This window comes from Atractosteus spatula, chromosome 8, assembly GCF_055471065.1.
Source record: "Atractosteus spatula isolate fAtrSpa1 chromosome 8, fAtrSpa1.hap1, whole genome shotgun sequence".
Taxonomy (NCBI): domain Eukaryota; kingdom Metazoa; phylum Chordata; class Actinopteri; order Semionotiformes; family Lepisosteidae; genus Atractosteus; species Atractosteus spatula.
In genome coordinates, this window is record NC_142713.1 from 56,515,485 (window position 1) to 56,530,937 (window position 15,453).

At 40.8% G+C, this 15,453-nt stretch overlaps 2 protein-coding genes across 5 annotated transcripts in view; one reads left to right on the forward strand and one right to left on the reverse strand.

The window, feature by feature from the left end:
• Window positions 1-1,070: 1,070 nt before the first annotated feature.
• hdac10 (histone deacetylase 10) lies at window positions 1,071-14,815 on the reverse strand. Of its 4 annotated transcripts, none has more exons than XM_088923141.1 (21): window positions 14,786-14,815; window positions 13,309-13,386; window positions 12,760-12,894; window positions 11,960-12,056; window positions 11,586-11,683; window positions 11,106-11,210; window positions 10,473-10,541; window positions 9,685-9,811; window positions 8,967-9,032; window positions 8,643-8,702; window positions 8,163-8,252; window positions 7,401-7,507; window positions 7,090-7,157; window positions 6,523-6,775; window positions 5,746-5,836; window positions 5,440-5,525; window positions 5,038-5,094; window positions 4,426-4,507; window positions 3,712-3,900; window positions 2,096-2,258; window positions 1,071-1,678 (listed from the first exon to the last, which is right to left on the reverse strand). In XM_088923141.1, the coding sequence occupies exons 2-21, from the start codon at window positions 13,371-13,373 to the stop codon at window positions 1,590-1,592; spliced, it is 2,097 nt and encodes a 698-aa protein (XP_088779267.1). In that variant the 5' UTR covers window positions 13,374-13,386; window positions 14,786-14,815; the 3' UTR covers window positions 1,071-1,589. The 4 variants fall into 4 exon arrangements, with proteins under 4 accessions (XP_088779267.1, XP_088779268.1, XP_088779266.1 ...); XM_088923142.1 differs by lacking the exons at window positions 13,309-13,386; window positions 14,786-14,815 and adding exons at window positions 13,455-13,530; window positions 14,236-14,332; XM_088923140.1 differs by lacking the exon at window positions 14,786-14,815 and adding an exon at window positions 14,236-14,317.
• The window catches only part of cfap54 (cilia and flagella associated protein 54), a 55,019-nt gene continuing 54,365 nt past the window's right edge, over window positions 14,800-15,453 (forward strand). The window contains exon 1 of the mRNA XM_088923139.1: window positions 14,800-14,948. Within this exon, the coding sequence (XP_088779265.1) occupies window positions 14,800-14,948 (149 nt within the window). The remainder of the gene's footprint in view (window positions 14,949-15,453) is intronic.

A 15,453-nucleotide genomic window follows, 5' to 3' on the forward strand; every position in this document is an offset into this window, starting at 1 on the left:
GCCAAAGAAGTTAATGAAGAATTTAATATGCTGTTTTTTTCATTTTCTGATTGAAGATCTTTGATCTTTGATCTTTGTTGTGTGGCGGCAAGGCTTATTAATAATACAGGAATGAAGTTTGCTGCTCCCTTGCCAGTCTCTCTCTCCCTCATCTTAGTGGTACTGGACACAGAGAGGCCATGTGATTTCAGATTTAAGGTATTTTTCTATCTGATAGAGTTTCCTGATAAGAAACAACTCCCAAGGCTGAGATTCACCATCCACCCTAATAAATGGTCATCTCTGGCACCTTACTGTCTGGGAGATTCCTTGGGAGAGTCTCATCCCAGGTTGTTTACAACCCAAATGTCAGAAAGCATTGTTACTCATCCTCCACCTCGATCAGCCAATCAGGAACTGGTAGGGCAGGGTAACCCCACGTGGGTCTCTAATGCCCGCGGAACATTCAACCAATGAACGGCCGTAGTTCCTCCAGATAAAACAGGCAGCACAGGGTCCAGAAGGGGCTCCTCCAGGACATTCTCAGACTCAGCTCGGACAAGCACGTGACGGCCAGTGTGTCCGAGTGCCAGGACTTTACTTTGTTCTAAGAGTCGAGACCAGAGGTCGCCCGCGCGTAACCAAAGGATCCACCCGAGGTTAGCCCAGCAGCAAGCCTCGTGAACCGTCGGTACCGACCGCAAACATTTGCCTGATCAATGAATGAACTACGGTCGGAACTGTCGACAGCCGAATTTCAGGATTCAGGATTAGCGCTACATCGGGAACGAAGCGGGAACGTGGAATCGTGTGGATTGGGTATCCAACTGAACTACGGCACTGGCAAAATATTCTATAATGCAAGCAACAAGAGGTGATAAAGCACAACTGACTTGTCTCAGATACAGCGTTACTCTATATGTACTGCATGATTTTACACAGTTGAATATTCTTACATCTTTCAAAACTCCAACCCCGACCACAACCTCCAGAAGGATGACACTCAAGCACTGAGTTAGGACACCTGTTTTAGACTAAAAGGAATAAAGAAGTTTGTGCAACATGAAAATAAAACAGGCAGAGGCAGGACATTTAAAAATACTGAAATTTAATAGCCAAAGGTATGAAATATATAGTGCTAGGAAAATGTTCTCTTCTGCTGTGATAAGGAAACGGGAGGATGGACCCTATGCGGTACCTAAGGGGGACGAGACGAGAGGCGAAGTCCGAGTCGAGTTCCGAGGTTCGTAGAAAAGGGTAGCAGAGTAGGTTTCCAATCCAGAATGGGGCAAGGCTGAAGTCGTAGTCGAAAAGGCAGTTCCCTGATAAAAAGGTGAAGGACAATCAAGAAGGCTTCCAAATCCGAAGGGGCAAGGCAGTAGACGTAGTCGAAGGTGAGCTCCGTGGTAGGCAACAAAGAGCGAGAAGGAAACAGAACCAAAGGCGAGGTAGGTGCACAAAAGAACAACCAATACCGGGCCAAGAGCAGAGGGTTCAGAAGGGTTTAAGTACTGTGCGAGGAAGAAGGTGCGTTGATTGATGAAGTGTCGTGGTTGGCCGATTTGCAGGGGCGGTGTCGTTTGGCAGAAGTGCTCAGGACTGGAGTGTAATTAGTGCGGGTGCGTTTCCGTGTGGGAATGTGGTGAGTAGAGGGTGTGACAGTTCCCCTCTGGTAATGTCCCTCTATGTTCCTGATTCACTAGAAAAGCAGAAAAAACACACAAGGAGACTCAGATTAGAAAGTGCTTAAAAAGAACATGTAATTCAGCTTTATTGTCATTTTCGAAGCAAACAAGGTTGAGATTTTGTGAAAGTCACAACGTCAGTTTAAAGAACTGTACAACTTTCAATAACTTGGACAAATGTTATATATTGTATATAATTTAGTGTGATTTTCTACATGTAAAGAGCAAATGTCTAAAAGAATCTGATATGTTCTATTTACCGAAACAAGGCTGATGTGATGCTTTTAACATTATATTAGTGAGTGTTTTGGTCGATAATAAAAGATGAAAACACATTGCATTTTACACCACAATATTTTTATATTGTTAAATTCCAGTGAAACCATCCCAATCCTCATAACGGCAGACACCTGTATCACGGAGCTCCTCACCTGCAGTCTGCAGCATCCTCCAGTGTGTCTGAAGCCTCCGTCTTTGTCTCTCTACAGCTTGGCTGTTCTCGGGAAGGGCAGGTGCTAGGGGCCCCAGATATGGGGCAGGTTCCCCAAGCAGAGAGGCAGAGGTAGTTTGTAAGGTTTTAGTCTCAGAGCCCTCCTGGAGAAAAAAAAACAAGGCCCTCACAAGAGTTAGTTACAGGCCCTCAGTTTGAAAAGCTTCAGCAATACAAATACAAACCCTAATCATATTACTGAACATCACTACAAAATGATTTTAACACCATTCTCTTGCCTGACAAATTAATTTTAATATATACAAGAACAGATTATTACATTCAGGTAATACAAATGTGTACATCATCTACACAATGTGGCTAGCACTGATCTTTGGACTCATTTTGATGTCCACTGATGTAGAATCCTTCTCCTCGTCCACAGATTGGAGAGAAACAATTAAAAAGGCCAAAAAAATATTACAATAAATAGTGAAGAGTGAAAAATTTAAAGCAATGGCAGTTACATTAAACTTTTACAATGCCTTAGTAAGATCTTACTTATATCACTGTTTGCAGTTTTGGTTGCCACACTGAAAAAGACACTGCACCTCTAGAATAAATTCAAAGAATAACTACATAGTTATTGTCATGCCTTACAGGAATTTGTTCCATTAGCCTATGTAAGAAACAATCTCTTGTCCTGAACTGAAGATACTACAACTCTGAATGTCTTTCAAGATTTTAACTATTGTTAACTTCAATAAATCAATAAAAAATAAAAATCAATAAAAAACAAGGACTTTACTGTGTGTAAAGTAAAAAAGTTGTTATTTAGGACTTATATCATGAAGCATTTCTTTGCACAACGTCTTTTGGGATTCTGAAACCAACAACCATGATGTTATGTTGAAGGAGGTTGGATAAGAAAATTCAAGAAATGTCTGTGCAAAATCCTTGTGTAAAAGACAGGTAGATTGGCCTCACTACATCTGCTGATCCTCACATCTGACATCTGGCCAGTGATTTCACAGACCATGATTAACACTAACCTAGGACTACCTAATGTGGACATCTTGGTCTGTGCAATCAGCCCTTACCCTAAAACATAAGAACATAAAATTAAACTTTTCCAGTTGGTGGTAACAAAATAATACAAAACCATTTTAGATAATTCTACAACAAAATGTCAAAAACTACTGTAGTGACTTTCATCCCACAAGCTCTTTACAGAACACACAATAAATTAGAACACAAATAATAAGAATGATAATGACAAAAACAATTACTTAAAATTTAGGAAATATATAAATTCTATAAGTTTGCTATGTGTCTGAACTGAAAAGTAGCAAGTCAAAAATGAAATGGCGGAGCATAATGTAAATGAAAAGAATCTACCCTGCTTAATGAAACCTCCAATCTTCATTCCATAATAATGTCTTGTATCTAAATAGAGGTAACACAGTACCTTTAATTTGAAACTACTGTACATGCAGAAGAGCGCATCCAGCTCCTGTCATTATCTCATAATCAGAGGATTTCTGTTGAGCTGAAGAAACACATAATGAAACTCCCCAGTAAAAGAGCTGTTCCCCTTCGCATGCCCTGTTGACTTACCTGTATGAGACACAGTAGCTGACCTTGAGCCAGGCCCTGCAGGAGGCTGGTGAAATGTGCCAGGACAGCTGCACCAATGCCACTGCCTTCACCCAGTGCTGCCAAAACCAGGCCAGGACAGAACTCATATGCTATGGGTACGATCAAACTGAGCACAGCCAGCAGGAACCCTGCAGGATCTTCTGAGATCTGAGAAATGGGGAAAACAATTACAGCAAAAGACGCATAATGCTCTGCCAGTGTCTGAGCACTGCTAAGCCAATTCATCCATTCTTTGACTGGCTTCATACAATGCAGGGCTGTGGGAGAGCCAGGGCCTACCCCGACAAGCAATGGGCGCAAGGCCGGGTACACAATGGATGTCCAATAGTCCACAGCAGCTTTGCTAAACATTTTAAATTAAAATATAATTTATTATAACATCAAGAGTCTTTGGGTTGACATTTTAATCCAAACCCTTAGAGTGTGCTGCATGCACTATTGAACTCAAATGTATGAAACAAGGTTTGCCTATAGAAGCAGCCTAAAATGGTCAGAGACATGACCTTCTTTACTCTGCAAATATACTGTCTCTTCTCTGTTATCAGAGAAATATAACCATGAGAACAGAACCGACCATTACACTTGCACCTGTTTAACAACCCTATTTATCCTGACAACCTGACAGCACAAAGCCAGTCTTAAAGTGCATATTTCTGACACAGCACAGTATACCTTCTTCAGACACACCGGGACATGGTATGTGGATTTTCTGTCTTCTGGTTCTTTACTGCACACTTGAACAAGCAGGACTTTGCTGGAAAAAAACAACAATTAAACTGCTTACAAGACATGTTTAGAGGTGAAATAAAGATTACTCACATTCCCATCATTTCATTAATGTGCACACACTACTGTAAAAAGGAAATGTATTTTTGAACACAGGGTTGTCCTGTTTGTAAATAAAGATCTTAAAAGTTGATATATCTGCACTTCCTATCACTTTTTAAGTGCTAGTAATGCCAAAAAAGATTCAATCTATGTGACAAATCAGTCTGTACTTTTTAAAACTTGCAGACATATTTGGATGCAGTGACCAATACAAACAGACAGAGGCTTGTCTGTAAAGGGTCTTGTCAACGTCAAGCATGTTTTGAAAGATACAGTGAAGTATGATCTGTCCTGCCACATATAATTAAGTTAAATTAAATTTTTTCACAATCAATTGAAACAATTTTCATTATTGAGCTGCCTTCCTAAAAGCAGGTAAGAAGTGTGCTTTCTCCATTCGTTTGATTTATATGGGATGCTTGACTGACTCATTCCTCTCCATCTGAAGATCCTCACCCATCATCTGCAAGCCTCAGTGGCACCTCGCTATCTCCCAGGATCACCAGGAGCACCCTGTAATCACATACCAGGCAATGAGACTGGTATCAGCACTGACACTGGGCATGACAGGAACAGTCCGATACTAGGAAACATTCCTCTAGAACAATTACTGTACATGTAAATAGCAGAACTGACAAGCAGAAGCTGGTGATCTCCTTAGTATGTTTCACTCCTAAGTCTAAATATCTGTTCAGTGAAAGACACCATCTTCTTGGAATCTTAGTAGAAAGTTCAGAAAATGTGTGATTCAAAAATGTTTTATTTAAACAAATATGTTTATCCAAAAGACTCATATACAAATCCAAAATGAGGAGTAAAAAATTACAGGTACACTTTTAACTAATTGCTTGGGAGTACCTTTCTTTGTGGGTCGTAACCCCACGCTGGGCAGCGCAAGCAGCTGTGATGCAGACATCAGGAACCACAGCCATCCCGTTCCTCACCTGGAGAAACAAACATCACAGTCACTGGTGTCCACATGGGCTCACAAATAAGTGAGGGAGGCATAGAAGCTTCTTACTTTAATCAGTTTAAATACATTACCAATGACTGGGCAGGGCTCCTCCAAGACCCCATAAGATCTGCTGGTTCAACAGTCATCAATCTGCACTCTTTCAAGCAGTTCTGCTTCTTTTACATACTCTTTTGAACATTATGCCTTACCTCCCTTTTCAAAATTTTATCCAGGAGCGAGAACACATGTCCGAGAGACAGCAGAGTCTTCTCATCCTCAAGTGCTTTGGAAATGGGCTCCCTGATGATACACATGAATGAAGACCGACATTTAAATCCTGTGAGATCAGAGACTGCAACTATTATAATTTTTCCATGTTGTTTCAAACTTGCAATTGGCATTTAAGTAAAAAAAACATAAATTGAGGGTTTTAGCTTTCTCTGACTATCAATTTCCTTTGGGATCAATAAAGTCTTATCTACCTATTTCTAATAACAACAAGCCAAGGAAGAATTGTTAAAGATGTTTTACATCTTTTACCTTCACAAACTGGACAGAACAAATACTTAAAAATGCCTCTCCTACCAAAGAAGGATTAAAAGGAGGTTTCATTTATGCAGTCTGTGTCATAAAAGCCCTTTCAAATGCATACAAGCTAAATACGATAAAAATAAAAAGCCTTCTATCAAGGTGATACCACACCAAACCAAATAAAATGTGCTTTGTACATTCAGAACGTTCGACAAGACTACTGGAACAGGGTTGTCAACTATCCTCCCCATCCAGAAAAGCACTGTTCATAAACCAAATTAGAAATGAAATGAAGAAAAAGACAAATGAAGAAAATAGACATTTAGGCCTAAGAACATTGTAAGATTTAGCATGATTTTTCACTGATATGCAGGAGCATTCATGTGTGACACATTGTTAAACTGGGCAGCAGTACTCGTCTTTTGCCCTGGCTTGGCTGTGGTGCACTAACAGACCTGAGACCCAGAGCGGCCTGCTCCGGACTGAGATGCGTCCCCGTAACCCACAGGCAGCTCTGCGACACAAAGTCCTCCAAGTCTGCAGGGAGTACCACAGCTGTCCTCGTGGGGGGGGCGAGCCGCTGGGGGGGTTCTGGATAGTGGCCCACCCAAGATTCTGCTTCCTTTGCATCTGGGGTCTCCTGGACCCCCTCATCTCCCTCCCCCACCCTGCTCCGCTTGGTGCTGGGCTCTGAGACAGACTGTACACCTGGGCAGACAGAGAAAAAGAGGAAGAAAAAAAGCTGCACACAATTTTGAAACCTCATGGATGTAAGCAAAGAGAAGCAGCTGTGCTTTTTTCCTTATTTTACACTGTCATAGACATACACACAGTTCCACAACAATACAGTTTTTATTTGTTACAGTTTATTTGGTGAGTTGCAGCAATGGAGACTTGTGTTTCCCTTTATGCACAAACATATAGAAATATTTTCTTGTAAAACCTGAAATAGATCAAACTGTTACACGTCCACAAAGGTGAATGCAGGCGGACCTATACAGTACAGGCAACACGTCCCTTACCAATGTGTTTGAGACAGCCCCAGTACTGCTGGTGTGCAGCCCTCACATTCTGGATGGATTCTACAGCACTGGGGAGGACAGAGTGACTCATATTAGGAAGATGCATATTAATGCACTTTATGGCATACTGTAACTCTTTGGATATTTTTAAGTAAAGGTCAACTTGTATGTCTGTAAAAGATAAAGAAGGAAGATACACACACAAAAAAGAAAGCAAATTCAAATCACGACACAGTACATAAATAATTATTACAGCAGCAACTCTATTTCCGACACACACACTAATTTAAATAATTAGTTAATACACCCACCTCTCACAGGGCCCATTTAGCCCAGGCATCATAGGGACTGGGTCTCCTAGCAGAGACTGGACAGTCTGGCACACTGATTGGGAGAGAGTTTTGAGGTTGTACCCACCCTAAAATAATATCACAGTGAGAAAAATTATACAGATAAAATTGTAGACTGAACAAAAGGAACATCCAGAGTTAGGCCTGTTTACATAACGCATCCTACATAAAACCATCACTGAATTATAATAATAATAATAATAAACTTTATTTTATATAGCGCCTTTAAAGGTGGCTTCTCAAAGCGCTTTACAGGATGACAATAACAATAAATAAGAAGAATACACAAGATAAGACACAATTACAATTACAACAATAACAATAGAGAAGACCGTGGAAGGTGGTACTAAGAAGAGCAGAGGGGTGAAGAATGGAACCAGTTAAGTAAAGACTTTTCTGAAGAAGAGGGTTTTGAGTCTGGATTTGAAGGAGTTTAGAGAAGGTGACTCTCTGATATCCTTGGGCAAAGAGTTCCAGAGCTTGGGGGCATAACAGGAGAAGGCCTGTCACCCATACAATGTAGACGGGCTTGGGGGACAGTAATTAGAGGTCAATTTGAAACAAAAGTAAGTTGAATTGTTCTAAAAAGAAAAATCACTCTCTTTCACTGAAGCATAATTCTAAAATTAAAAAGATATAATGTACCTCTCCAAAAGAGAGTTAATAAAGAAGGAGGCTGGAATGGTTTCAGAGGGTTTCATCTATGTCAGAAAGCACACCAACCTCCAGAACAACATACAGCCTCCCTCCTGCCAGGGGCATCAGCAAGTGAGTGAGGTGGGCAAACACATCTGGGGTGGCACACATGTGCCCCTGTAGACAGGCAGATAAGCAGACACATTCAGACTCGCTCTCTGAAGTTCATAAAGAACAGGACTTTGTGCAACATCACGTTTTGTGTAAATATTAAATTCGTATTTAAATGGGATTTCTGAGTTGATAGGTACAGTGGTACACATATGTGGCCATGCAGGCATAAACACAAACATTGAAGCACAAAGTTAAAAGAAAAAAAATTTGAAATACGAATACCAGTATGGACAAAGTTAAGTTAAACAGCCAACGACCTCGAGAGATTCAAAACTTCATCCGAAGACTTCCAAAGCACTACAGATTAAAAATATAGTCATCTCTTAACATTACAAAGAACAGCTGAACGTCACTGAGAACAGCTGTGCTTAAATGTTCCGAACCAGGGCTCACCTCCGGATCTCCAACGGCTGAGTCAAACCCTGCTGACACCATGACCAAATCAGGACTGAACTGTGAAGACAGAGACAATCCCTGAGGCCAAACATCAAACATTTTTTGTACTCATGTTGTTCCTTCATCACGTGGCTTGTGTCATGTTTTACCATAATTTCCAATGCTTTATTGTGTTTGAATTGACTGCACTTCACTGCATTTGTTCCTGCATGTTCTCTTTTTTTCTATATACTGGTGTTCAGGATAATTTGGATTACTACGGTATTTAACAGATAATTCATACAGTATAAAACAGTTAAAAAATACAGAAAGCATACTGACCTCATATGCAATGGGCAGAAGGACGTGGAAGAAGACAGAGAGGTAATCAGCGTTCTCCATCCCAACCTGCAACAAACACAACTTTAATAGAACAGCACTGCACCCCACTGCATCAGGCAGTGAAGCAAGTTCACTGCGTATCACACTCAGGCTCTGTGGGTTCTTAATCTCTTAATGTCTCTGCTGTTCTTTCTAGCTTCTCTTTAGATCCATATGAGACTTTAAACATCCCTGCTACACTTATTTTCAACACAGATACATTACGTGCTAAATGATAACTAACACAACATTCAATTCTTCTACAACTTCTGGGGACAAAAAAAGCTTTCTGTTAGGTGCATATAAATTATGCTCTGACAACAGTCTGCGTCCTCCTGCTGACTCCTTCCTCAAATGCGCAACAGTTTCACGAATTAGGAGGAGGACACCTTCAGGAAAGGACTGGTAATTAGCGATTTAAGACATCTATTCATAAGGCCTATCCTAGTTTGCCACTTTTAAAAAACAACAACAAATCCTTATAATGTTTTAGAAATAAACTATTGATATTTCTGAAAGAATTGTATCACACTTCACTTCTGCAAGCTCTCTTCCCAGGAAAAAAGGCTCGCTTTGTATGGCAGTAACAGCTTTGTGAACATGTCCCCGAAACTAGAAGGCAGGAGCTCTCTGGGACCAGAGCTAAAGGGAAAGTCTCAGGTGGGGGCTGGGGTCTTGCCTTGTTCCAGGGCAGGTTGATGTTGAATCCAGCTCCTTTTCCTGTCCCCACCGTGTCATAGTCTGACTCTGGCAGGTTGGGCCAAAACTTCTGGTGCTCATAGCGATGCCAGGAGAAGTACAACACACTGCCAAAAGCACAGAAAGACAAGTCTCCTCCTATATACCATTAGGGATACAGAATTATGCTTAGGGGTATGAACAATTCAGGTTTATAGGCCTCTTTATTTCACTCTACTCATTTTTGAGTTCCATAATTTATGTTAATTTCGTATTGAACTAATAAAATAGTTTTAAAAAGTTCAAGTAGGTAGCTGCGTCAGCATGCGCAGGCAGCAAAGGAACAAGTAAATGTTGATATCATGCTGAAAAGAAAAGAGATGCAAATTTCGGCTGTGGAGCCTTCTTCAGGTGTGAGGAAGAGAGGAAAACCAGCAGTTGATAAAGCATGGAATAGCAAAAGACTGGAGTGGAGAGAAGCAGTATCGAGGTGTGAAGTCAAAACCTGCTTTATCATCTACTGGTTTTTCTCTCTCCCTCATACCTGAAGAAGGCTCCACAGCTGAAACATTGTGTCTTTTTTCTTTTCAGCAATAGTTTAAAGAGACAAGGTTGTAGTGCTTATCACCACCAAAATCCCTAATGTTTCTGAAATAAATGTTAGGAATTAACATTTCAAAACCTGTCATCAGGGAACCAAAAAGGAACATGAGAAGGAAACAGTCCCAGTTCCTGATCCTGTGCACGAAAACTTCCTTGGCATGGCTACCGCTTGGACAGGACACTCACCTGGGGTCCTCCTCGAACAAGTATTGGATACCCTGTCCATGGTGTATGTCCCAATCCACAATCAGCACTCTGCACAGAGAGAAAGGAAGGTCTGTTTTCACTAAGGCAGGAAAGAAAAGTGATAGGAGAGCACAGGAAATCCACAGGTCATTTTAGAAATAAAGACTTTCTTTGGCATTTTATTCCCCAGATTGTAAAAGTAAGCTATTGCCCAGTTTGAAAATTAGGAAATCCACTGCGTGTTCTTTAACAAAATGAAGTGTGACAATATGGCTAGTTATACTCTCTAAATATCTGGAGCTTTAATTGACTCTTGCTGGAGCTGACACGAAACCGGCTTTATATGATAAAAAGGTACAGCCCATACTGGGGCCACTGTGACCCACTGGGCCAGAGATCATCCTGGTTTCTACAGAATTAAGAGTTTAGAGGGTTACATGACATTAAGATTTTGTGCTTCTATCAGTTCTTGAAGAGAACAGGAATGTTTTCAAAAAGATGATAAAGGAAATAAATAATAAATGCATTGAACGTATACCCCTAAGTAAAGGTAAGGGATTTCAGATCCTATCCATTAAGGAAAAGTGTGTCAAAGCGTGAAAAGAGTGTCAAGATATGGCTCTTGGTCAGTACCTGTTGATGTTGAGGTTTTTCTTGGCATAGAGCACTGCAATGGCCACATTATTGAAGACACAGAAGCCATTGGCAACACTGCGCTGACTGTGATGTCCTGGAGGTCTGAAAAAGAAAAATAAGCAGAAAGAATGTAGAGAGATGGGGCCAGAGAGTCTGAAAGTGGTATCAGTAGCATGGAACAACACCCACAAACAAAGATTTTAGAGCAATCTCTCCTAATGTATTCAAAAGAGAAACAGTACATTTAGTTTACCTTCAGATATGCATTTAAGTACAGAGTCAAAGCTGAATCAATCCAAAGTACCTAATAAATATGAAATAAACACTCACGTAAGCTTACAGACAAAAACGGAGCTAGTTTAAAGAGCTGCAGTGATGTTCCAAGGCTGTCTGCCAGGATTCTATATTGCGGGTGGAGATGGGATTTTGAAATGTGCAGTGCCCATGAGAAGGGTTGCTCTGAAGTACAGGACTCACCTCACTAGGGCCATACCATTCCTGACCTGCCCAGTCATCACACTGTCCACCAGCTGCAGTACAGCTCCCACAGCCAGCCTGGCACAGTGGTAAATGTTCTGCAATTGAAGGGCATGGGGACAAGTTCAGATTCACAGAACGAAGAGCAAAGAGTCTGAAACACATTCATTCCACATAGTCACGGTACCCAGCTGTTCCTGTGACTTTGACCATACTGTAAGGCTGCAATCCCTGCTCTTTTGACCTATCCCTGACCTTAAACAGCATTCATTCACCAACAGCGTCCATCTCTAAATCGCACACATCTTATTACTCAACACACCCTGCCTACAGTATATCAGTCCATAAAGCTGATGGTGGCGGTGACTTCTCACCGGGTGAAAGTACACGTCCCCGTACTGCAAGGTAAAAGTCTTCAGCTCCTCCAGAGTCATGCCAGGGGTCTTTTTCACAGCTTCCAAGTACTCCTTGCTGCAGAGACAGAACTGTGTTAAGCCCGGAGAGAGATCAACTCCAAACCGCCACTGTCGGTGCATCAGTAGTGACAAGCAGCCCAAGGAAGTACTGGTCCCGTACAATTGTACCAGTGGTGAATGACACCAGGAGTAAATACATCCATGTCACTTACCTAGTTATAAAGATCTACAAAAGGATTGAAAAGACACTAACAGGAGGTCTAAATAATCCCTTTTATCACTGATACGTGATTGTCAATGCAATAAATAATGCCATTTGTGCACTTCACACTCAATGTACATGTAAGGAATATTATCCCAGCAATTTCCATCTTTAACTACGTACTATACATCTGATGAATCAGATGTACCAAAAAGGGTACCTTCCACGATAGAACCAAACAGGCACTTTTGTAAATGTCACTTCATATATTCAAAGGAAAATGTTCATGCTATTTCTAACTACACCCATATAAAAGGTTAACGTTGCCTCCATGAAAAGATAAAAAAAGGGGTTGCACCTCTGTTCTATAGACAATTCCATACTCCTACAGCGCAGTATCCCAGATCAGCACACTGGGGTATTAACTTGAAAACTCTGCTCTGGAAGGATGAGAACCACCTATTGGTCCCCAAACAACACATGTAGCTGCAAACTACTTTTCCTCTGTGGTCTCCCATTCCAGTTATGGGTAAATTGCCGCAGTGTCTGTACACACCTGTGAGCCAGCAGTATCTCATCCTCCGTGGCCTGGCGGGCAGGAACGGGGACACACCTCTGTGCCAGGCCCTGGCTCTGCAGCGCGGTGTGCGAAGCAGTGAGACGCTCTGGGGTCTCGATGCTACATGCTGGGCTAGAAAGAGACATGGAACAAACTGCGTGAAAATATCCAGGGAAACCAGTTTCACATGTTGTAACTCTAAACATTGTAGATATCCGTGCTTCCTTAAACCGCTTTGTGAATGTAATGACTAAGTACTTGTACAGAGTTCTCCACAGACTGGTGTACAACACGGGCAGCTTGCACTGTCAGATTGCTGTTACACATCAGAAGCATCAGGGGACCAGATGAACGTCTTGGGTACTATACTATATCAGAACGATTTAGACTTGCATTCCTACCCTATTAGAAAATGAGGATTCAAAGCAACAAAATACAAAGCACACATATGTAGACTAAGGAAACGTGATCTTACACCAAGAAAATCTGCCCCTAACAACAAACCTCGTATTACAATGGGCATGAAGAAGACTACCGTGTACTCACTCAACCCAGAGCAGTTTGTAGTTTGTCATTTCTTCATCATAAATGAGTGCAGTCCCCGATGCCATTTCTCACAAACAGCTGTTTAGTAAGATTAAAACAAGCAATGAGAGAACAATAATATTTTTAGCTTAATATTGGTTTTGTACCTTTTAAATGTTGCCCATCTCCAACACTTAACTGCATTTCCTCTTCACATTTATTAACCTGAAGACCAAGTCTGTACTGAGAATGCAATCATTAATAACGTTGGTTATCAGTTTTGCAAAGTCAGTTTCATATTCTTCGCTATCGTTATGCAAATTCACAGTAAAATCTAAAGAAACAGTCCGCACCATGCGAAACTTTACCAACATTTTCTTATAAAGCGTGCTCAATTACAAAGCACAGAGTACCCTTTGTGAAGAATAACAGATTCTGCTCATAAATTACAAATAAGAATTTATTTGTTAAGTGACGTTAAGGAATGTATCTTTATGTTTAAGAAATCGAGTCAACCTTTTGAAGGCCTACTAAAAAGAAAACGATCAAAACAGTACTATTAAATACGTCTTGATCCGACGACCACGTTAGTACAGTCACATGACAGAAAGGAGTGCTGTTTTGTTTTCCAACAGTCCGTACCACAGAATGGAGATCATTTTTAAAGACAATTTAAAGCGCTACGTTACGGGTACGCGTAAAGTATTTTGGTGAAAAAGCAGTGTTATGTACTGAAGTCCACACTCGGCTAATTTTTTAACTCAGTTGCCTCGTTAAACTGGATATTAAACGTCTATATTTCAAATTCCAACCCAAACCCGTTTTAATAACAAAACAATCTTGATCGTTTTTTTATTTTCTATATTATTTTTTTACCTATCATTACATGCACGTAGTTTTCTATTTTAACCCTAAGTTTGTATTAAGAAACAAAATATATCTATTTACCCAAATCGTTTAATCCTGATTTTTTTTTTTTAATCCTGATTATAACTTTACAACACAGCTGTGTTCATAGGTCAATTCCTCCCACTGGCCATTGTATAAAACTGAAAGCACCGCCTGCGTAATCAGGGGGAGGAGAGAGCTGACGAGCTTGTCTACGACAGGCCGTGGTAAACTGATTGGCTTCGTAATACATTAATAATTTAATCCGACCTGTTCATCCGTGAACAGCCCGTAGTTTTGAACACACAAACCAACGTTGCAAGATAAGAAAACAGCTACCGGCGTAGTGCGCTTAAACTACGCTACCGTAGCTGTGATGCATAAATCTGAATCAAAACAAACGTTCGGCGACTACCTGCTGATAGGTAACAAAATAAAATGACAAAGTGATATGTAAACATATTTTTATTTGCCCCGTAACACGAGAAACTGTGAGTAATAAAGGCCAGACCCCTCGGCTCTTCAGTTTTTTTGTTACGCGTTACCATGACACCGCCAGCCTCCCTGTGTTGTTGGGGCAGCTCGCTGGATGGTTGGACTAGAGACTTACCAGCAGAGTCGAATATGGAGCCTCTACCCGCCTCTTTTTATGGCAAAATCGACAAGAAAAACCCCGTCATCTCAGCTTTTGACAACGAAATCAAAGAATTCATGGGGTACATGAAGCGAATGAGCACTTCGGTCAACTTCGATTACGAGTCTTACGCCAGAGGGTAAAGTGTCTCGTAACCTCCGGTTTCCAAATGGCTGTTGCTGGGTCAAGTTAAGAAAAGACTAGGATAGATATTATTTTAATTACGTGTCCCGTCCTTTTTAGGACTTTGAAACGTATAGTCGTACTCCTCTCCACGGTTTGGTTATGATATCCTAGTTTTGACACATCTGCCCTGATTGTCCTGGAGAGTTTATCACCCAGTCGCTATATGTTTAAATAGAGTAGCCTATATTATACTCTGTTTTTGTGGTCCAAAATAGTTATACTGTAAGTTATGGACTGTATTTTGATAATTGTATCCCTTGTCTAAAGGCAAATGGTTCATTTTCCTAATAAAAATTATTACATTATGCTCTAACATAATGTAACATAATTAGAATCCACAAATTGGGTTGCTCCAGCCCATAAAGATCAATTTGTTTTGACTTCAGATTAAATTTCAATGTCCAGTGTCTTGGGTGAATCTTTCAGCATTACTGTAATTCTGTTTTTATACAGTAAAT

What these genes read in the sequence shown, in the direction of transcription:
- hdac10 (XM_088923141.1), bottom strand. Translation starts at nt 13,373, where the DNA reads ATGGCATCGGGGACTGCACTCATTTATGATGAAGAAATGACAAACTAC. An exon ending in TTCTGCCCATTGCATATGAG is followed by an intron (nt 8,703 to 8,966) that starts GTCAGTATGCTT and finishes CTGTCTTCACAG; the next exon opens with TTCAGTCCTGATTTGGTCAT. An exon ending in GTTACGACCCACAAAGAAAG is followed by an intron (nt 5,095 to 5,439) that starts GTACTCCCAAGC and finishes ATGTGATTACAG; the next exon opens with GGTGCTCCTGGTGATCCTGG.